The sequence below is a fragment of the Thermobia domestica genome, chromosome 5 (genome assembly GCF_964235325.1).
Source record: "Thermobia domestica chromosome 5, izTheDome1.hap1.1, whole genome shotgun sequence".
In the NCBI taxonomy this organism is placed as follows: Eukaryota; Metazoa; Arthropoda; class Insecta; order Zygentoma; family Lepismatidae; genus Thermobia; species Thermobia domestica.
Window position 1 is genome coordinate 297,542,395 of NC_137458.1, and position 24,097 is coordinate 297,566,491.

Below are 24,097 nucleotides of genomic sequence, written 5' to 3' on the forward strand. Positions count from 1 at the left end.
TATAAGATTTTCACGTTTTGTACTAGTATATTAGTAGACAATCTATTAAAGTATATGTATTCCTCAAACTCTTGGGGAGGGGGCAATTGCCCCCTCCTGCCCCCCCCTAAATGACGCCTCTGATCAAGACCCGCTTCAAACCTTCGCAACTCAACGTAATTTGTACATTTTCTCAATAGAAGTATACTTGTTTAGTAGGGAAATGATTGATGTAGTATTTGATCTTATATTTCATCTGTACTAGTTCTCTTATAAGAATATATAATATTTATCATTTTTTTCTGAAAATATACGTGGAAGTATTTTACAATTACTCTTTGGGTGCAGAATAATACCTATTCAATACTACATAGGCTTAGGAGCTTGTAGTAAGAACCCACTTCCCCAAACTGAAAAAAAAAATGTAATTAAATTGCAAACATCAATGTAAAATGAAGTAAGTTGATATACATTTCCTTAGATTAAATTACAAAATTTATTGTTTATTTTTACAAATTTACAGTAAATTTAAAAGAAAAATATGATATTTTTATTGATAAAAATGTAATTTTACACCATTTCATATTAGTAATTTTACTTTATAGGTGTAAATTAATTTACATAGAGGCTTGGCAGACAGATTGTCAGCGGTTTTTTGTAAATTTACCGATGAAATTTCTTACAGTGCAAAGCTTGGATCCATCCCAACAAAAAATTCTGGGTGTACGCCTGAAACAACTGAATACTACTTCAACATTTTCTAAAAATTCCGCTTCTGAAGTGGGAAAGGAGGCAATTTCTACATTATTCGAATTTCTGGCTTCATATACATTAAACAAAAAACTTCTGCTAGTTATACAATCCTGGCTCTAGAGCCTTCGGCGATCAAAATGATTGCGTTTCTGCTTTATCTTACATTGCTTAATGATGTAGATGAATATAATTGAAGATTGAAATGAAATTATTCAATTTAACGTCCCACAATTATGACCTTTAGGCTAAGGGAGACGTATGATTAAGGCAAGTAAATTATGATGGAAAAATTGGTGGAATGATAATGTAGGAGTAAACGGAAGTACCCCAAGAAAACCCACGGACACAAGGTTGTCCACCACAAACTTACTCGGCCGGGGATCGAATCAGAGACCGCATACATCATAGGAAAGCATTCTACCACTAAGCCACCGTGTCCTTTCAATGCAATAGAAGAAATAGGGTCATTTAGGGAGATCTCGGCACTTTTAAGGTCTGGTAAAGCTAGTGATCATACACTCACGCTAGAAGAAATATTCAGTACATCCCCACATAGCACAAGTACGTCCACGGGATGTCTAAGACTGAGCCCGCAACGGACGACGGGACATCCCGGGATATCCGAATGTGCTCCCGGGACATCCACAGGATTTCCACGGGAGATCCAGATGTCCGCTAATATCCCGGGATACGGGATATTCAACGGGACCACGAAGGAATGTCTATTGGTTTTCCCTCGGACCTCCTGTCCCATCTGGGACGTCCCGTGTACATCCTAAATGGGAATCCTTCAGGACGTCCTATGCAGGACGTCCATGGGATGTCTTCTCATTGTCCCGATAATCCCGGTAACCGAATGGGATGATTGGGATCAAAATGGGACATCCCAGGGACGTAGAGTGCTATGTGGGTAGAAAGTTTAGTGCCGATTCTCAGTGACAAGTTGTATATGCAGAGGAGTTAATTTTGCCTGTTTCAAAGTAAGCAGAAGCCTCTAAAATAGGTACATAAAACTTTATTTAAGAAAAAAATAATAAGTTTCAGTAAGTCAAAAATTGTTAGGAGATTTTGACATCTAGTTCCTTTGTTATAAGGAAAGTCATCAGACAAAAGGACTACCGTCTGGTTCATCTTAGTGTATACATCATAGGTTTAGGTTACGTAACAAACACGCTTTCTCAGCTTCTCGGTCATTTAGTCCGGTATAAGCCTAATTGTTAAAAAGTACTTTTGGTTTTAGACCAGCACAATACATGTGTCAAAGATCCTGATATATTAAAGAAAGCCTCTAATGATCCTACTACACAATACTCAAAATCCGCAGTTTGAAAGACAATTTCAACTTATTTTATAACAACTTAGTTCGTAGGAACCCTGGCAAATTGTTGTGAAAGAAGACAATGAGAAAGTCAGTTTCAGTTGGAAGAAATCACCCTCTGTTGAGTTCTTCGCATATGGATTCCGAAAATAATTGTGTTAAATTGTGATTTTCGATGATTGATTATTATGCGTAGTGAAATATTAAATTACAATATGTTTCGAAACAGGTTGAAAAGAAAGTTTGTTATTAACGAGTTTACGTTGTTTCAGTGTTATTGTATTTCAACTTAGTTGTAATGAATTGCAGCAAAGTTTGCAAATAAGTCATATGTAGATAGTAGAAAACTTACATCTCATGTTTCATTGCGTTTTATGTTTGTTGTAAAGGACACTGTTTTCAAAGACGTGAAAGATTTTATTGTTTATATATAGTGTCTACACAGTGGTGTATTTACGCTTTTGTTTCGGGAGGGGCTTTGCTAACTTTCGGTGGGGGGGGGGCTTTGCCTGAAAATGTGAAAATTCTGCAAGATATTTCATATACTTTACTATAAGTAAGATTTCGGGGGACTTCAGCCCGGAAGCCCCCCCTTAAATACGCCACTGTGTCTACATCTTCCATGGTAAGTGTCGATTTCTCCTGCAAGACTTCCAAAATCTACCGATCCACACCATTCCTTTTATGTGTTCTTGCATCTGCAAGTACTGCATTCACGGGGAAGATTTTGTATTTTATAGCTAGTGCAAGGAATATTGTCAAACATTATCGATTTTACAGCATAAAATTATCGTAACTTTCAGAGTAGTGTCGAGTTGTTGCTTAACGTGTCGAAAAGTCCCTAAATGACCCTACTATTGAAATATGTGGAATTCCACAGTTACCGAATGAAAATACTTATGAAATTGTAAAAAAAGAAGAAAAAGAAAAAAGAGAAGATAAGAAAAAGAAAAAAGAAAAATCGATCATGCTTTTAATTTAAATGTGAAAAGCAGGGTTGATATGTTTAAAACAAAATGTTTAAAACAAGTGTTTAAAACATGTTTAAAACGAGGGCTGTTGTTTTATTCAGTTTGTTTTAAACGTTTTAAACAAATTGTTTTAAACGTGTTTTTTTTCGATGCTGGTTGGACATGTTTAAAACAACTAAAAATATCAGATTGAAGAGGCTAATTTAATTTTCTAACAAACAACCCATCCTCCCAGCGTTTGTGCATGGAGTAAATTACAAGCAGAGTTATATTCTTATTATAACAGCAATTACTGAACGAAATTCTGCACATCAGTGTGCTTATAACTAAACCACCAGAAATTCAATTGAAGTATTTGAACATTTCATGAGTTATACACCATTGGAAAGCTTATAGACCACAAATTCCAACGAGATAATATGCGTGAAATTCCCGCCGAATTCGTAGAAAAAGAACAGACATAAAAAATCATTAAAATATGAAAATATTGACTTTGCGGGGCCCTGGCAACCCTTGCAGTTACCTGCGCTGACAAAATAATGCTAATATGTAGGCCACATACTTGTGACAATAATATAAGAAATGGTAACCATTGCTGCCATTGCGTAATGAATTCATTTTATGTAGGAAATATTAAAATATATATGGACAATTTCAAAGTACTACGGAGTACAGAAGAACTAATTTAGTTCGAGTTAGTTAATAGCGACTTTTATTGGTCCAAATTAAAGAAATACAACGACTTAATTTGCATATTAGTAAGAAAAGTGAATAAAGATACGAATTATTTGAGTCCACTTTGGCTCAGACTCATTTATACATAAATAAATACCAAAGAGACTTCTCATTTCACTAAATGTCTCTTGTGGGGTTTTAACCCCCCCTCCCCACACACACACAAAAAGTACTGCATTTCGATGTATTTTATCAATAGTAAACATTGAAACGAAACAATATTTAGAATTTTTCTTTGATTGCAATTAAATAAAAACAATAATAACTACAAAAAAATCACAAAACAAACATTTATAAACTTATATATATATATATATATATATATATATATATATATATATATATATATATATATATATATATATATATAAAGTTGCTTTTGTAGTATAATCTTTTTGAGTAATGAATGGGGAATTTAGGTCTGAATATAATGCGAATAATATACGGGAGTGAAACGTGATAACCCACAAACGTGTGTTCATCAAGATTTTACAAACATACACTTCTACGAACATTTTTCGTTTTTTGGTTTAAACCAGCCAACCCTGGTACAAATACACGATATTACCATGTAGTAACCTACTTCATTGCTTCATGTAACAATTTTAATGAATCTATCCCCCAAGAGGGGGAACGGCCCCCAAAAAACTGTTGAAAAAACAAAACAAAAAAAAAAAAAAACACGATATTTACCCTCCTCCCACATACATAAAATGCACACCAGGAAAGTTGCATCTTTCAGGAATAAATTGGTATCAAAACCATCTTCCAGTCTTAATTTGAGGTTTAAGACTAAGCGATTGAGGTTTAAAGCCCTGACACAGCAGTTGCGTCAATGGGCGTTTAAAGATGAAGAATGCAGACGACAAGTAGAACGTAACACAAAGAAACTAAACTGCATATTCTGTGAACGGAGATCGGGAAAATCCCGATTTTTTTTCCTCCGAAATTGAACATTTGGGCGGATCGAGATTAGGGAAGTTCCCGAAATTTGATCTAGCGGTTGAATATAGATAACAAGCAGTACGTAAGAGTGTAAAAATGTAATATATATGCTTATGTAGATTATTGTTTTAAACAAAATAAACGTTTTAAACATGTTTTTTTTTGTTTAAAACAAAGTACTTTGTTTTAAACGTTAAAAACGTTTTAAACAAAAAAAACATGTTTTAAACATAAAAAACGTTTTTTATGTTCTTTTTAAAAAAAACATGTTTTTTTTTCAACCCTGGTGAAAAGAGAAGCAATTGGTGTATGTCATAGATTGAGATAAACTCGAAGTCAGCCTGAAACTTGTATTGTCACTAAGTTTTCTTACGAGGGTTAATAAAGAAGAATTCTTGCAAAAACAGAGGATTAAAAGAAATTTGAAATGAAATCTTTAAATTTTACGTCCGACGATTATGCCGGTTAGGCTAAAGGAGACGGTGATTATGAGAAATGAATGAAATTGTGGAATGAAGAAAGTGGGAGGAAACGGGAGAACCCTGAGAAAAGCCACGAACACGATGTTTGTCCACCACAAAGTCCACAGGATCGAACCAGAGACCCCAAGCACCGGACGTAATCGCTCTACCACTGAGCCACCGCGGCCTCCGACTTACCCACTAGTGAACATATATTTGTTTCTCATTGTTTAACTTCAAATACTATAGGGGGAGCGGTGGATCATTGGTAGAGCACTTATCTTTGGTACTTGGGTCCCTGGTTCGATCTCTGGCCAAGTAAATTTGGAGTGGACAATATCGTGTCCGTTAGTTTTCTTTGTGTACTCCCGTTTCCTCCCACATTTTAATTCCACTATTTTTTCCAACTTCATTCACTTGCCTTAGTCACACGTCTACCATATCTTTGAGCACATAATCGTAGGACGTTACCTTCTTATATACTTAAGGCATGCTCTGAGCTACTTATAAATCCATTACGCACTATCTTTAATATGATTATACAAACTTGTTGCTTTCCTACATTATAGAAAACAACTCGAATATGTCCTGTTTTCAAATCTGGAGATAGTAAAATAATCGAAGATTATCGTCCCATAGCGAAATTATGCGAACCAGCAAAAATACTTTATCAAAATTTATTTAATGGGATTCTAAATCACGTCAAATCATACATTTCAGAGTTTCAACATGGGTGTTACCCTGGCAGATCTACAGTGACAAATTCAATAAATTACGTTCAGTACATATACGTATATTATTTTACGGGCATCGTACGAGTACCAGACGGGCACAGCCGTGGACTGACGCCTGTGGACAGCCACCAATGAGGCAACTCCTTCTCGATGTCACCCCAGATGAGCACACGTCATTTATCAATCAGCTGCACAGGTATAAGTGGCATCGTATAAGGTGCAAATGCAACAACATTTTTAAAAGGACAATCCTGATCTCCGAAAACAATTTTGTAAATGAGCTATCGAGCAATTACAGCTTCAGGATGGCGTACTTATTAAAAATGGAGGAAAACCAGCAACTAGAGCTTTGGGACTGTTTTAGTATAATATCAATACATAGAACCTATTCTAACAGGTTTAATCTTTAAAAAAAAAAAGTTTGATCTATTTTTGTCGTAATTGCACTGGACTAGGGCTATTTATTCAAAAAGGTGGGAAACCCGCAACTGGATTGTTTGCAGGATAAGAACACCAGAAGCAACGCCTTTCCATTACCTTTCAAATACAAAAAAACCGACTAAAATATCTTTCATAGTTCCGAGAAACAACCATTTACAATTTTTGGCGCCAAAACTTATATGACAAAATGGCCCTCGAACTTTGAAGCAGCCTAAGTCGGTCCAACATTTTTTTTTCTGCGAAACATGGGTCTCATCATTTTGTATCTAGAACACTATATTACAGTATGATGGACACCTGTGACATCACCCTGACAGATTTTCTAAAATCTGCCTGAATTGAAATGGACAGGGTCTGATAGAAGTACGGGAAAATGTTTTTATAAGAGAAAGTTAACAGATGCAGTGTAAGATCGAAATTTTCATGCTACATCAATCATTTTTCTATTAAACAAGTAAAGTTTTATCGAGAAACTGTGTAAATATATGTTGAAGTTTTAGAGGAAGGGATTTGGACCCGGTAGACCCCTTATGGGTCCGACTCTGGTGGATATTATAATGCTGTTTATAGTAACTTGATATCTCAAACAACTTCGGAGATATAGTAAATATTGGTAAAGTTAGCAAGACTATTTAAAATTATGTAGTTCCGAGAACTTGTTGTAACTACATCTTTCAAAAATATTGCTCTAATGTTACAGAAGCAAATTAAACCCAAAAAAAAAAAAAAAATGTTTTAAAAGCTTCTTACAAATGTATCATTTTAACCAATATATTCAATTTAACCATTCTTTCATATCTTCGAAATGGTTTGAGATATCAAATTGCTCTTGCTATGTCTATTCAAAACCATCTGTGATACCTATTTAAACTAGGGATCGGCAAAACCGATTTTATAAAAACCAGAAACCGGTTTTATAAAAACCAAAAACCGGTTTCTAGAAGAACCGAAAGCCGAAAAACCGACATTTCGGTTTTTCACGAAAATCGGTTTCGGTTTTCTCCAAAAACCCGTCCGGTTTTTCATCGAAACCGGTTTCGGTTTTCTCCGAAAAACGGTTCGTATTTTTTTACCGAAACCGATTTCGGTTTTATTCAAAAACCGGTTCGGTTTTCACCGAAACTGGTTTTGGTGAAAACGTCTGGAAAACGCATAAAACTATTTCTGCGGAAACGGAATTGGTTTCCGAAGAACAACGAAACACTATTCTGGTCAGAAATAGAACCAATTTTGGAAAAAGACCGGAACCGATTTTGAAGAAAACCGCTGTGGCGCTAGTTACGTGCACCAATATTTTCTCTGTGTAGCAGGGAAATGAAATAGCTAGCTATAACAGGAAAAGTCCCCCCCCCCACACACACATAGTATCACAAAAACTAAACTGTTTTTAAAATTGAATACAATTAGTATCGATTAATTAAGAATAAAAGATAATACAAACACTCCAGGAAGAAATCCTTTACAAATTACAAATGAAGTACTTCCCCAGATAATGGCTTGGCATTTAGAAATTTTGTATGTTCAAAATATCCTGTTTCAACATCTGTTATGTTCTTCAGCAACACTGGAACTATTACATCGCAAATTTTTACACTTAATTTGAATGAATGATTGTCCGAAAAGAGGCACTGCAAATACTAAACGTGTTGCAGAAAAGAAACAATATAGGCGGAAAGAGTTTCCGAAATTCGGGTGTTCACAAACCGATGTACCTTTTCAACAACGTGAATCACCCATACTAGTTCTTTTGTAGGATAGCACATTACGTTTCTACTGTCTTGTTTATATATCAAGTTCATAAGCGTGGAATTGCATTTGTCCTGACTGATAAGTTTGTGACATGAGGCACAATCTGTACTTTGAATAATTTTCCGATCTACAAAACTTCCTAAGAAAGCAGTAGAAGCTAATTTCACTGTTCCTAATAAAATGTCTGAAAAGAAAACCATAAATGGGAACATTAAAGTACTATACAAATTGTGACAATAGTAGTGAACAATAGGCTAAAATGTTATGAATTGACTAATTTCTTTAAAATGTTATGAGTTGACTTATTTCTTATTGTGCATATAGTGTGTACAGACTGAATTGTTAAGGTTTGGATTTCATTTGCGTCATGATTTAACTGAATTTCACTTTTAGTTTACACTTTAATGAATGTGTCTATTTTTCTCCTAGTGCAAAATGGTTATATTTTTTTTTCCTGGCATTATCATATTAGTAGGTTTCATATGGTAGATTGTCAGAAATACATAAATATCTTTCTAAAATATGGGATCTTTGCATATTATTATCTGTTTTAGCAAGTTGTAAATAGGACTCTACTAATATATTACTACGATATTTCACAAAATAAATAAAATCATTTTATCTATTGTAGATAAATATTAGGAAAATTTGGGGTTACCACTGGCACACCAAATACTGGGATAGTATCTGAAATATAGGCTCTGGGTTCTTCTTCTATCCCATTAGCAAGGGCATCAATTTTGGGAAGCTTTGTAGGCCGGGTCCCCCGAAGTTGAAATTGGCTCCCCTAATGGGGGGGGGGAAATGCTAAGTTGAAGTAGGTTCTCCAATTTCTGCAGTACATGGTAATTCCTTTTCCTGAATGGAGATGAGGCGAAGGTCACTTGTTGGTGTGGGTATATCCAACATACTACCTGATTGTGGCAGTTCAGTTACACCGTGAATTTGCGTAAGGACTTGCGTAAGAAGAGTGAACATGGGACCTCCACAGACCGTCATAAGGGTATGTATAATGTGCGAGTTCAAACTGGGTAAAGCGCCGCTGCAGCAGGGTGGAAGATATGCCAGGTCTTTGGTGAGGGCGTCGTGACTACGTGGACAGTGCAGCGGTGGTTTAACAAGCTTAAGGACGGTGACAAAACACTCCAAGACCAACACGTGTACAAAATTAAGATCTTCAGGCAGCAATTGAGGTGAACAGTGGCAGAACATGTGAGGAACTGGAACTACAATTGAATGTGAGTGGAGAAACCATTCGGCAGCATCTCCATCAACTTTGGAAGCACAAGTTGGGTCGATGGGTTCAAGAGGATTTGATTCTGGGCCAGAAGGCAACGCGAGCAGACACCTGTGTTTCTTCGCTGTTTCGACTGAAGAAGGAGCCATTTCTCGACAGGGTGATGACATGTAATGAGAAGTGGGTCCTGTACAAAGCTCATTCGTTAGCATCCCATGAACCGGTTCTAAAACAGCCGAAAACAGCACTGCACCAAAACAAGTTTCTCCTGTGTGTTCGGTGGAGTACTCGCGGCTTCGTGCATCGGGAACTGCTACCAGCTGGTCAGAGCATCAATACAACTGTGTACTGTCAGCAGTTGAGCCGTGTTCAAGAAAACCTCAAAACTTTGGAGCCAGCACTTCTGAATTGCAAAGGGGTTCTCCTGTTGCTGGACAACGCTAAGCCCCACGGGGTTAGGATGACCGAAGACGCCATCCTACACGTTGGATAGGAAACAGTATTGCATCCACCATACTCTCCGGACATTGCACCGTCCGATTATCACCTGTTCCATTCCTTGGACAATCACCTTAGAGTACGCCAGTTCAAATCCCTAGTAGAAGTGCAAAATGCTCTTGATAACCTATTCGCTTCAGGGTCCACCAAGTTCTACCGCGATGAAATCCATGGCCTTCCAGAACGTTGGCAGAAGATCGTCAATGCTGATGGGAACTATTTTTGAAATTCCAAATACGTCTTAGATGACATTTCGATGTTCGAAGGTGGTGAGTGAAAAAGCGACAAAACTTTCTTGGTTACCGTTATTACAAATAAAACGGAAGTTGAGTGGCATAGCGCTTACTTCTGGTGGAAGAGGCCTCTGATATGATCCCACGCGATGCTTGTTTATAAAGGACAATGTGTTCATATGTTTTCTTCGGGACTCTCCTATTTCCTTCCACATTCTCATCCCACCATTTCTTTTTATAGTCAATCACTTTCATTAATTATCCCCGCCTATTTTACCCTAAAAATCACAAATGTCAGATGTTAAATTAAAGTTATAAATAAAACAGTAAAAAGATCTTCTCTTGAGAAATTGGTTAAATTCGGAATATCTAATGATTCTACTACGTATACCTCACCGGTTATATATGTAGAGAAAAGATAACATAAGTTCAGTCCTCGTGTTTTTTGCTGAATAAAACTTTCTTTTTTCTTCACGAAGGTTCTACAATGTTGTTAGCGTTTAAAGAAAAAAAAATGTTCAAAGTTGAGAAAGTTGATAAATCTCAACGAGATGAACGAAATGGATTGAATGAGTATAAATATGCATGCGCATCAACAAAATAAATAAATAAATAAATAATTCATTATAATCACAGCCGTCTCCCTTAGTCTCGGAGCATAATTGTCGGACGTTAAAGTAAAAAACTAAATAAATAAAAAATAAAAAGTAATTCTTCGAATCTCAGTACGCACTGCACTGTCTGAATATACAGGGTGGCCCAAAAGTGGGTATGCAGCCCTGCATTGATCAAGTATAACATTCTAGTTTATGGGTTTATTTGCTTCGGCTCTTCCGAGTTCAATATGTAAGTAAAAACACATTAAGAACTAATAATAAAGAAACTAAGTCTGCCTGAAGGATAACAATAAGAAATTATATAAAATGCAATGAGCTGATCAGCAGAGATGAAGTGGGTCGGTGGATCAGTGGGTCAAGCTTTCTGAGTGGGTCAGTGGGTCGTGGGTCAACAGCATGTGATCCACTGACCCACACTCAACATGACCCACTGCGACCCACCACTCACCATGACCCACTGCGACCCACCACCCACCGTGACCCACTGCGACCCACCACCACCATGACCCACTGCGACCCACCGATTCAGTATGATCTACCGACCCACTCTGCTCTGCTAGATAGTATCTTCTGAAGACTGGTAAATTTGTCCTCGTTTTATTTTCAAGACCTTCATTTCCCTTCCTTTTCCATTTGTTTCTGTCTACTTAGCTGAGGTGATTATATCTAACCAAGTTTAAAATGAACTTCAGGCACTTTTGGATATTGATATTTTTAATTGTAATAATAGCAATAGGACCTATACTACTACTTGGTTTTCGAGACCTGTGAGTTTTTAGAGGAGCTAACTACTGGAAAAAATACATTTTTGAATCACTGTAATATATAAATTATTGTATAAAAAATTGAATGTAACTATGTGTGCCTGATCATCACTTTCAAATTGCGAAGTCAAATGAAATTACTTTTGGTATATAGTTAGGTCTTAATAAAAACTGGGATGTTATATTGCTATCATTATAATGCATAATATCCTAAGGAGATAGTGAGGATACGAATTTTTGAGAAAAAAAATGAGTATCTTGCAAGCCGTTAAACTTGCTGAGCTGAAATTCAGTGTATTAACTCTTTATTGAAAATGTGTTCTAGCATTTTTTTAAATTCTCCTTTATAGGGGGGGGGGGGCACTTTCTATATATGGAAAATTGGTAGTGAGTTGGTTTGTAAAAATGATCGAAAACAATCCATGTTATTTAAGGAAAATATCAGAACCAAAAAATACAGTGGTTGGCTTCGTATACCCATTGTTTTCTACTATAATAAGTGCTGAAGCTTATGTTTGTTATATGGAGTGCTTACAGAACAGGGCAATCATCCCATAAAGTTGTGAGAAAATAAGCATAAAATTTGTACTGTAAGCTTAATTGCACGAAAATTTTAAGTTTGGATTGTACGCATAATTATATGGAAAATTTTACACTTTTTTCCCTTTACGTTGGTCTACTTACCTTGATTTGGAACTTTCAAATTTCATCCTTTTTTCCACTGAAAAATATCGATAATTCAACAAGGAAATAATTATACTATGATAATTTAATTGAAATTCATCGTAATTTGGCACATAGCACACAGCAATGTGGCAATTGAAGGAGAAGAAGGAGGGAAATTCCCATTCACTTCTGAACACTTTCCAGGAACCTCGTTCCCTTTCGCCTTCTAGACGGGGGAGGAAACTTGGTAATGGCAACAAACGTTCATGTGTAATTACAATGCGGATGATTTACCACGAGAAAGTTACCAACAGGAAATAAACCCGATTTCAGATTTGTTTTAAGGTGGAAAATTACGAGTTATGGAAAATGTATACTTGTATTACTAATGGCTTATTTGTGTTATTCAACTTTGTACCTAATTTTTAGTAAGTCTCTTCTTTGCTTTAGGTAAACTACTTTGAATAAATATTCATAATAATTGAAATTATGCATATTTGTAACTTAAATTTAACGTGGTGTTTTAGTGATTACACAAATTACAATTATGAGCAGACTTTATGGAGATGCTCTCACATAGGGTACCCGAGCACCTTTATACCCTATGGACAACTGATTTTTCAAGTCTTTTGTGAGAAAAATACTGTGAACTGAGAAACCATAACCTTTTCCATATTGTACAGGGGTATTTTCCTGCGAATAGAACTTTCTTGTGGAATGCGTTCAGAAATTAACACTTGCAAGAATACTCTCTTAGTACAAGTACACTTTAGTCACACACTAATTTCCTCCCACCTCGAACTGTTTCAATTTCCTCACTGACAAACACTTTACCATTTTATATCGTAAAAGTCAGATCCACCGTTATTGTAACAGAAGTGTGCTTGAGCGATTGTCTAGAAATTCAAACTCCGATTAGTGACAATTCCACACTCTTGTTTTATTACAAGTGTAAACTCTTTAGTCAGTTCAGAAGAGGCCGTGGATCGTGTTCAGAGTTGATGACGATGGATTTTGGTGAATCAGAGTAGGTCACAGTGGATGAGTGGTTCATGGTGGGGGGTGGGTCAGAGTGGGGCACGGTGGGTGGTGGGTCATGGTGGGTCGTGGGTCACGGTGGGTGGTGGATCAGTGGGTCGTGGGTCACGGTGGGTCAGTGGGTCGTTGGTCATGTTTTCATTGACCCACGCCAACTCTGCTGATCAGTACGGTACTGTATACCTACTTTTGGGCCACCCTGTACATCTTTGGCACTAAAACAAGAAGGGCAAGGGTGCCCACAGGAGGGTTTTAGGCCGCAACGTTGTGCCCATTAGTTTTATTTTGGGAGATGGGACACATAATTTGCCCTTAAAAATGCCATAATCGAACTTTAATCATACTGTAGTGATACTTAAAAAAAAAAAAACTAAATTGAAATTTAATCTACAAAATAAAGTTATGTTCGTTTTTATAGCAGCTAACTCTGATCTCTACTTCATTCTGAGGAAGGGGATGATACATTTGGCATGAAATCAGCCAAACACTTAGGAGCCGAGACTCACGCAGGAAGTAGTTTCTGGATGTCTGGCTTCTCCCCCCCCCCCCGCTGATATCTCGACTTTTCTGTAAATTTTAGATGTGATTTTTTTTTTTTTACAAATTTTAATATAATTTATCTTCATCTTAAATTTGACCCTCCCGAAAAAGCTTTGGACCCTTCCGAAATAAATTCCTGCGCACATTCCTGCTGGACGGAATGAATATCGCTGAAAAGGGGAAATAAATTGTACAAGACCCGACTAAGTCTCTGCCTGTATTATGCAACTACTATGATTTCAGTATCCATAAAGCATTAAGTTAAATAATTAATCTATACTTAAAAACAAACTTGTCCGAGCTTAGCTAATCCATTACACTTATTAGACTGCTTTAGTCTTACCTGCATTTCTAGTAGTTCTTCAATTTGTGCTGGTCTGTCGCCAGTGAAGATTGGGTAATTAACGAACGCGGCATTCAAACAAAATCGACAGTGATTGTTGAGTGGAGTAATCGTACACATAATTGAAACGGCGACACAGTAGAAACACCGATTTTTCAAATGTTTGCGAGAATATGTCACGCACGTCTTCGAATGAGCGACGAGAATGAAGATACCATAAAGCTGTGTACAGTGTGCGCAGAAGGTGGACAAACTCTGGACGCAGTGTTGCCAAGTCCCTTTCCCTCTTAACATTGATATATTATGAATAGCTTTGTAAATCAAACAGGAAATCTAGAATTACATGTTACTAATACACAAAATAAGGGTATCATTTGTTGATTAAGACACCTTTTGGGGATCCCAGGGTACAATTTGTACCATATGGGTGTTTCATGGTACATTGCGTTATAACTCTCCTATTTGAGCTTTTTCGTCCGTTTTTTTTTTGTTTGTTTTTGTTTTTTTTGTTTGTTTTTGTTTTTCAAGTCCAGAGGCATTGTAACAGACCTTACGTATGATTTCACACCTTTCTGCGTCGAGACATAGGAGGTGATGACGTCATAATTCTAAAATATATATTTTCTTTTAATATTGCGGGGCCGGTCTATGTCCATTATTTTTTGGCGGGCTTATTTTTGCACGTAGAAGATTGAAATTTTGCACAAACATTCAGTCTACCGAGTAGTATTTACCAGATTTTTTTAAAAGATTTCTGCGTTAAAACAGGGGGGATCCAGAGGGGCAAAATGTTGAAAAAAGGGATATTTTTACCAAAAACCCCTTTCTTCGCGATTTTCCCGCCTTAAATACATGATGGAGACAAGTGAATGGTACCGCCTGAAAGGCAGTTCTATTCTGAAGAGGATGATGTGCCAACCATGATCCCAGGGTAATTAGGGATGTCTCAGGGAATTTTTAAAAATTTCCCACTGTATACGGGAATATGGGATATTGTCGGTATATATTTTTTTGGCGGGCTTACTTTTGCACCTGGAAAATTGGAATTACATTCAGACCACCTAGTAGTATTTATCAGATTCTTTTCAGATCTCTGCGTTAAAACAGGGGGGACCAGAGGGGCTAAAAGTTGAAAAAAAGGATATTAGAACAAAAAAATCCCTTTTTTCGGGATTTTCCCGCCTTAGATACATGATGGAGACACGTGAGTCATACCGCCTGAAAGGCAATTCTATTCTGAAGAGAATGATGGGCGAAACATTTCCCTAGGGTAATTTCAGATGTCTCAGGAAAGTTTTTTACCTGAGATCATGAAGTTTTACGGTAATTTGGGGCATGGTGGGAATTCCTGATAAAATTTCTCCCGCCCTTAGTATTCAAGATAGAAACTTGAAATTTGGCACACACATTCAGTATACCAAGTACTATTTATCAGATTTTTTTAGATGGCTACGTTTACACAGGGCCGCTCCAGAGGGGCCCAAAGTGCGAGAAAAAAATTCCCTCCGAAATTTTCCCTTTGACATCATTTTCCCCGCTCCTGGTATATGGTATGAGCATGCAAGTGGTATTATTTGAAACCCAGCTCCATTCTGAAGAGAATGAGGTATGAACCATGATCCTAGGATAAATAGTGACGATGCAGTAGCTCTTTGACTGAAAGTCTAAAAAATATCCCAAAAACCCCGGATCCGGAAAGGGTTAAGACATTGATTTGAGTTTAAGGTCCTTTTATTTTCGGTTTTCATTAATTTCTCCGTCGAAAATGAACGATGCTATATATTATACGAGTTCAGGCAAATTCATCCAATGATATGAAATGAAATCGTTAAGTTTTACGTCCCATGCTTATGCCGGCTAGGCTAAAGGAGACGATGATGATCAAAAATGAAAGAAATGGAGGAATGAATAAAGTGGAAAGAAACCGGAGAACCCGGAGAAAACCCACGCTCACCGTGTTCGTCCACCACAAAGTTCATTTGGCACGAGTTGGGATCGAACTAGGGACCCCATGCACCAAAGGTGAACGTTCTACCACTGAGCCATCGTGGTCCTCCAAATTCATCAAATCTGGATCAAGCTTGGTATCCTAGAAGAACCTTGAGGTACTATACAAATACAACCGTGTGAAATATTATGGCAAGCAAAATTTCTTGATTCCCGAATTATATGGGCCATCAAATTTGAATGTATGAAGTTTTTGTGGAGCTTTTTGCGAACCAATTTTAATAAAGATTTGCTTTCAAAATCAACGAAGAATGATAGGAGTTTTAAGCATCGATATTAGATAAGACACGAAATTACAATTGAAAGTTCTATCCGAATTACGATTATTTCTAGAAAATCGAAGCCAGGTTTCCCCTTTCCAAAGACAAGAGCTTTGAGTTAACTCTTCAGCGTGACGGAGAAGCAAACAAAATGTTCTGAAATGAAGATGAAATTATATCTTTCAGTGTTACGTCCCACAGCTATGCCGCCTGGGCTAAAGTAGACGGTGATGATGAGAAATGAGTGAAATGGCGGAATGAAAAAAGTAGGAGGAAACGGGAGATCTACGAGAATACCCATGCACACGATGTTTCTCCACCACAAAATCTGGCGCGAGCTGGGATCGAAACAGGGACCCCATACACCAGAGATGAATGGTCTACCATTCAGCCACCACGGCCCCACAAAATGTTTTGAGAAACCTGTTGCAATAAAGTAGAGCACATTTAATAAATATCAACAACCCTTGTTTGAAAAATATGAACCGACTTTAAAAACTCACCAAAAAGGAGATACTACTACTACTACTACTACTACTACTACTACTACTACTACTACTACTACTACTACTAATAATAATAATAATAATAATAATAATAATAATAATAATAATAACAATAATAATAATAATAATAATAATAATAATAATAATAATAATAATAATAATAATAATAATGTGATTAAAAGGAAAAAATAATTTACTAATATTATCTGTAACAAACTTTTGAAGTCTTGCTAAGATAATGCCCAACATAAAATTATATCGATGGTTATCATACTTTATCAGGCATTAATATTATTAGGCAAGTATGTTTGGTTTGAAACAACTTTCCTATTTTATAGTTATTAATATTATTAATATTAATAATATTATTATATTATTAATATTATTATTTGTTTTTCAGTACTTTTTAAAAGTCGGTATTTTCATATGTCTTATAAAAACATTTTTCTTGCTTTTTAGTGCGATTTTGAAGTCGGTTATTTTGCTTTTAAAAAAAGTTTCATATTCTTCTTTTTTAGTATGTTTTGAAAATTGGTATTTTTTTTTTTTTTTTTGTTTAATTTTCGTTGTTCAAGATGCTTCTTGCAGTGGGCGACCAACCACAGAAAACGTGGATGGGATGCTATAGCAAAAAATAATTCAAGATCGACATGTAAGCTAATCATGACTTCGCATATGAAATGACCTGAACATCCGTCACTAAACGATGTCAAGCAGTTTGGAAATAAAGTTGACTACAAAGAAGTTCTCGACCCCTGGGTTATATGCAACTCGTCTTACTTTGTTGATTGCCTGGTTGCCGCATATTTCAGGATAAGTTTCTTAAGGCCTTGCAGGAGTTAACTCGTTATAATTAATCTATCTATTAAAATGGTACAATAGCAATTAAAAGCGATTTTTTCTTTTTTTTAAGGAGGAAGAGACAGTATGAGTTCACTTGTAGAGTTGAAGTCTATGATAAAAAGATTTTTATCCTCCTGCCTCTCAGAGGGTTACGCCCTCTCTTTGGCATATGAATCGTATATACAAAATAGGCGCAAGGAAAGATATATTCTTTTTTAACTGCTGAAGTGGAACATCTATTAAAAGGGCTGTGAACTCATCATCATTTAATTTTATATTATCGTTTTACAGTTATTTTAATTTATGCTGATATATATAATACATAGTGCAACAATAACTGAAAGATTGAACAATTATATAGTGCAAAAGGAGAAAAGATGAAATAAATGCAAATGAAGAAAAGAAAACTTAGACATGTTTAATCATCAGTGCCACAAAATCAAAAATATAGAATAGGTGCAACATGTGGCCAATGAAATTATAAGGAGTGAAAATGATAAATGAGATGAAGTGCTAACACGTCAAAAACATAAATGTGTTAATCAGACAGATGAAGGGTTATATCTTCTGTCCCGAGGTGACCCGGGACTAATGAACACATGGGGAAGCCCTTGTTAATGGTGAGGATCTTTGTGCAATAATGGAAAAAGATGAGGAATGTGATCAGCACTGAAATAAATGTCATAGATTTCTCGTTCGTCCGGAGTCAGGTGTATGCTGTTGATATATAGAGATATAAATATGTTTAATGGTGAAAGTATGTACCGGTAGGTGGAGTCTATGAGAGCATCGGAGTGAAGAATGTCTAAAAAGAGCGGATAACCTGTGTGTATGCGAGAGTTGATATATCTAATACGGAGTTCTGCAAGATGTTCCGTGATTTTTGGAAAGGAGATCTATTCATACGTGAGCCATGTGGGATATGGTAGCTTCAGGCGATAAGCTAGACGCATAACATGTCTCTCCAGTATGCAGAGCTTTTCGTAATAAAGCAGAAACATTACACCAGGCAGTATGTCCATAAGTGAGGATAGGACGGAGGAACTCCTTATAGGTGTGAAGCAAGACATCCGCTTTTAAGCCCCAAGTTGTTCCAGTGAGTCGGCGTAAGAGATTCAATCGATTTTTAACCTTAGCTGTTAGCCTCTTCAGGTGGGCGTTCCAGGTGAGCTTAGAATCGAAGACCACGCCTAAGTAGGTGACAGTGGGTGTAGGATGGATAAGATATCCATCAATAGTGACTCGGAGAAGAGTTGGGTTCCTGTGAACTCTGGAACGTCTTTTAGGTGGTAAGAACACTACTGCTTGTGTTTTTTCTTCGTTGATAGTTAGATGCCACTTCTTGCACCAGGTGATGAAATTATTGAGTGTAGTTTGAAGAGCAGTATTAAGTTGATGTACAGTTTTGCCAAGAGCGAGGAAAGCCATATCGTCTGCATATTGAAAAGTGAATACATTGAGCGGAGTTGAAGGTATGTCGGAAGCATAAAGTATATACAGTAAGGGGCTAAGTGCTGATCCCTGAGGAACTCCAGTTAACGGAAATACAGGGCACATTACCAACAGGGACATAAGCTATACGATTTGTAAGAAAAGAGTGAATGAGCCTCAAATAGCACATGGGAAGGTTGAACGACTGAAGTTTTTGAATTAGTCCATAATGCCAAAACTTATCAAAAGCCTTTTCTAAATCCATAAGTATAAGACATGATGGGAATGCTTTGTTATACTGTTTGTGATGATAGTGCTAAGGCGAAGCAATTGGTCATTTATTGAGAAACGTGGTCTGAAGCCTGCTTGATGAATAGGTAGTATGTTACGTGCTTCCAGGTATGAATGAAGCCGGCACACGAGAATTTTTTCTAGTAGCTTACTAAACACTGAGGTAAGTTGGATTGGTCTATAAGAGCTGACAGACAGACTTATTTGGTTTATGAAACATGCAAACTTTCGATACTTTCCATTCCAATGGATAGATACCAGTTTGTAGGATGAAATTGTAGATTGCGACAAGGAGGACCAGCAGCGATTGTGGAGCTTCTTGAATATAACGGTAAGATACGTCATCAATTCCTGGTGCTGTATTCTTTTTCCTCTTTAGTACGGTTTGAAGTTCAGCAGTGGTGATTGGTGCTGTAAGAGGATGCTCCGAATCAATAACATGCTCTGTGGAAGGCTGCAGAGCAGGGATGCTAGATAGGTTTATCCGTTCTGAACGTGTGGAAGCAGCAGAAGGAGTAAATACTGTCTGTAACTGAGTAGCAAAGGCGTTCGCTTTATCTTGATCCGAAAAGAGAGGTGTGCCATGTTTAATGAGAGGGTAGATAGTTTTAGAGTTCTTTCCAGCAAGTTAATTGAAACGCTTCCAATATCTAGAAGCGTTATAAGCTCAGCGTCCTCAGATAAGTTATTACATGTTTTAATCCAATTCCTACGTTTATATGCAGCCAGACAGTTCTTAACTGTGCGTTACCACTGACGGTGGCGCCGAAGAGACTCACGCTTTCCTGTTCGATAATAGTCGCGAAGACGTTGTTGCGCTTTCTGTGCAAGTGCAAGGTAGATAGGAGGCAATTTCGGTTTATAAGGATATACTTGATCTTCCGGAATGTGATGCTGAGAGCTGCTTTGTATTGCAGTAGTGATAGTATTGAGACACGAAGCGAGGTCAGTGTCATTGGTAGGTGGTGTTACACTATGAAGTGCATCCTCAATTTCTTGTCGGAATTCAGGCCAATGAGCCTTATCATATCTCAGGACAGAGCGAGGAGCAAGTACAGGACGAGTTGGAAGCCCATGTGTTAATGATAGTTTTACTGGATGGTGGTCACTACCAATAGAGTCGAGCACCTCAAGCTGGCATTTATTGATGAGATTCAGAGATGTAATAACGACATCTGGTGTAGTTTGGCTTATAGATCTAGTGTGATTAGGAAGAACATGAATATAGAGCTGAAGATGATCAGTTATATACTCTTGAAATTCATATTTTTCTCTAGCACTCCGACTATGGATGTTAATATCTGCCATGATAACGATATTGGAAAAGGCATTCGCTATATATCGGAAATATTCTAACGGTAAAGGTTGGCGTGGTCTAATATAGATTATGCTGAAATTTATGGTTATTGATGGGAAGTATAAGGAACAAAGTAGGTACTCCGGGATATTATCGAAAGCTGGTGGGGTATATGTCCTAATTGGATATTTTGGAGAGTGTCCTATTGCAACTCCACCTTGGCTACGAGCCATGTGGTCGTGATAATCATGACGTAGTAATAGATATCCAGGAATGCGAGCTAATATATTTGGTTTTAATGCGGTTTCGTTGAGAGCAAATATATTGATATGTTCCTCGAGTAACAGGGCTTCTAACAAACGTCTGTGTTGTAAAATTGATCGTATATTAACAGAGGAAACTAATCTCTATAATGAAATATATATATATATATGAGTTTATATTGCAGTTTTCAGTGACCCAACATGGAAATGAACATAATTGTTGGAATAGGTGACATGAAGATTTATGTGAAAAATTTATTTTGCCCAGAAATGATATGTTGGGTAATATGGGCTCTCTGCAATGGAAAGATGTTTTGAAGTACTAAACTGGTAAAACTGAGAAAATCTTCTACTGTGAGTGGAAGTAGTATGGATTGATTAAGTCGAACTGTAGTGTCTGTCGTTTTAAATGGTACAGTTAATTCCGGACGTTCAGGTGTTGGCGCTGATTTAGCTTTGCAACGGTAGCTGTACGTAGGATGGAGCCCACTACCACATGTGTTGCATTTAGGTGGTCCTTGTAGATTAGGACAAGTTTTGGTGTCATGGAGCCCCGAACGATAGCCACATTTCGGTTGATTAGGACAGTTTGCTGTAGTGTGGTCGCACGACACTTTTCGCAGCGAATCGGTAATGGTCCATTAGTCTTAGACGGTTCAACACGATGTATTCGCTTATATATAGGTGCACCAAATCGAGGTAGGTAATCAATAGTGTCCTCTCGCTGTGATAAAACGCGGACTAGATATGTGGGTCCATTATTATTTCTAATGGGAATGCATTTGTCAACTGAAATTCCTTCCTGTTTAATTTCCTCCTGAATTTCCGCATCTGTTAGTTCGGGCGAAACTCCCTTGATTACAACCGATAGAAACGGTGGTTTTCTAGGTGGTTGAGGTTGCTTCTGCTGTTTGTCCGTTAGTTTCGACAATTTAGCATTCTTACCAAAGATTTCGTAGGAAGCTTTATTGCGTATAGTTATTCCAAAATTAGGATCTTTTGATTTAAGAATATAGCCATTTTTGGTTTTAACTATTTGAGCGAGAGTATCCCGAACTCGAGGAACATACTTCATTATTTGCAGAAAGATCATTTTTGGATTGGTGTATTTAGAGTCGTAGTCAGTGAGAAGGAAGTGATAAAGAAGTTCGATATTAATCTGTGTTGAAGTGAAATTTTGAGACACCATAGTAGGATTCTGTTTTGGATCGACCTCGATATCCATTGAAGTGAGTGGTGAATGAGACCGTATACGTTTCGCAGATTGTGCAGAGTCGTTAGATGGGTGTCGATCTTTAGATATATTCGGCAAAGACTCACTTCCCCATGAAAAATGTCGGGTGAGAGTGGATAGTCCTCTGTATGCCGGTTGTGTTACAGAAGTGCTCGGATTAGCGTGAACAGTTTGTGGTAAGCCAGTATGTCGTCCGAGATTCGATTGTTCAGATGAGTTGCCAGAGTCCGCCATCGTGATGATGAATCGTAGGGTCAAAGCCCAAATGAAGATGAAGATGAGAGAAAAGATGATGAAGGAGGTTTAAAAAACAAGTTTGCCCTCCGAAAGTGAAAATTTCCGTAAACCCTCTAAGTGTTGTACGTGTGCTGTGCTCACAAATGCGTATGCTACACTTGGTCCTGGCTAGCACATTAACATACACAAGAGAGGTTAGGCTCCTTGATTCAGTATGTTAAAAGAGATTTTTTTGCTAGTCGCGGCTAGCACCCACCCAAAGGGTTACGCCCTTTATTTGGGAGGAGAATGAAGGATGGAAATCGAAAAGGACGAGACAGGAAGGGTTAGATTGATTAAACTGAGCAGTGATGTACGTGATCAGACGGAGGAGTTGATCATTGATACTGTAGTTTGGGCTGAATCCGGCTGATGAAGGGAAATTAGGTTGTGATCGGCAAGATGTGTGTGGAGGCGAGAGATCAGTATCCGTTCAAATATCTTGCTGAAAACGAGGGTGAGTTGAATTGGACGATAGGAAGACACATACGAAGCTGGTTTTTTTCGGTTTCAGGCACATTAAGGTTTTGGATGTTTTCCAATCGTGAGGGATAAAACCAGTACGGAGGATGAACGTGAAGATGAGAGCCAGAAGATAATAGAGAATGTATGGTCCTTCCTTGATATGGTGATACGTAATAGAATATAACTCTGGAGCGGTGTTGCGCTTACGAGAGACGGTGGTGGTGATTTCTGTGACGGTAACAGGAGCTGTCAAAGGTGAATTGTTGGGTAGAAGATGGTTAACGTGGGGTTGGAGTGAAGGCGAGTTGAGATTGAACCGGTCAGTAGAATAAGTGCGAGCAGATAGAGCAGGTCCAAGTTTCGTGAAGACATCTTGAAGTTGGTCAGCAAAGGCATTGGCTTTGTCCATGTCAGTGTGTAAGGGAGTATCATTGAGAATGAGTGGATATGAAGGGCGAGAAGTTTTACCAGTGAGCTGTTGAAACCGTTTCCAGTACTTAGTTGGATGTGCCGTGTCAGAGAGTGTGTTATAGGTTTTAATCCAACGTCTGGTCTTATAGGCAACGAGGTAGTTATGCACCACCCGCTGGTATTGGCGATGTTGCCGAAGCGATTCCAGATTGCCCGTGCGAGTAAAATCACGATACAGCTGACGGGAACGACGTATTAAAGATAAGTATTGTGGTGGCAATTTTGGTCTATAGGGATCAATTGTAGTCTGAGGGATATACTGTAAGGACGCCTGATGAATACTATCAGTGATCTCATCAATAGTGTCGTATAGTTCATACTCTGAAGTTGGAGCGGATAAAGGTGTTAACCTGTTGCAAAGATATTCCCTATAATTAGGCCAACTTGCACGGTCGAAACGAAGCCACTATGCGAGGAGATGTAGGCGGAGCGGGTTGAGGTGTACCTGCATTTTGAAGAGTAGTTTAGATTGGGATATGATCACACCCAATTGGGTCAAGTACAGAAAGAGTGAGCTTGGAGAGAATATTGGGTGATGTTATGACTATATCGGGAGTTGTATTCGAAGCCGGTCGAGTTGGTTTAGGAATGGGATCAATAAATCCCGTCGATTACGTTTGAATATAATTGCAAAAGGTGCGCTTTTGATTATCTGAGCGGCTATGGTAATTAATATCGGCCATTATGATGTAGGTCCGGAAATTGTCAGAAATATATTGAAAGAAACTTAG

At 37.6% G+C, this 24,097-nt stretch overlaps 1 protein-coding gene across 2 annotated transcripts in view; it reads right to left on the bottom strand.

Moving 5' to 3' along the window:
- Positions 1–24,097, bottom strand: part of LOC145684924 (uncharacterized) — a 204,000-nt gene that overhangs the window by 130,438 nt on the left and 49,465 nt on the right. Inside the window, exon 1 of one of the 2 annotated variants that reach the window (XM_081757277.1) lies at positions 14,023–14,189. The exons of the other annotated variant lie outside the window; for it this stretch is intronic. Coding sequence (XP_081613403.1) covers positions 14,023–14,142 — 120 coding nt within the window. The 5' untranslated portion in view covers positions 14,143–14,189. Of the gene's footprint in view, positions 1–14,022; positions 14,190–24,097 lie in introns of those variants that run through there. 2 annotated transcript variants of the gene reach the window in all.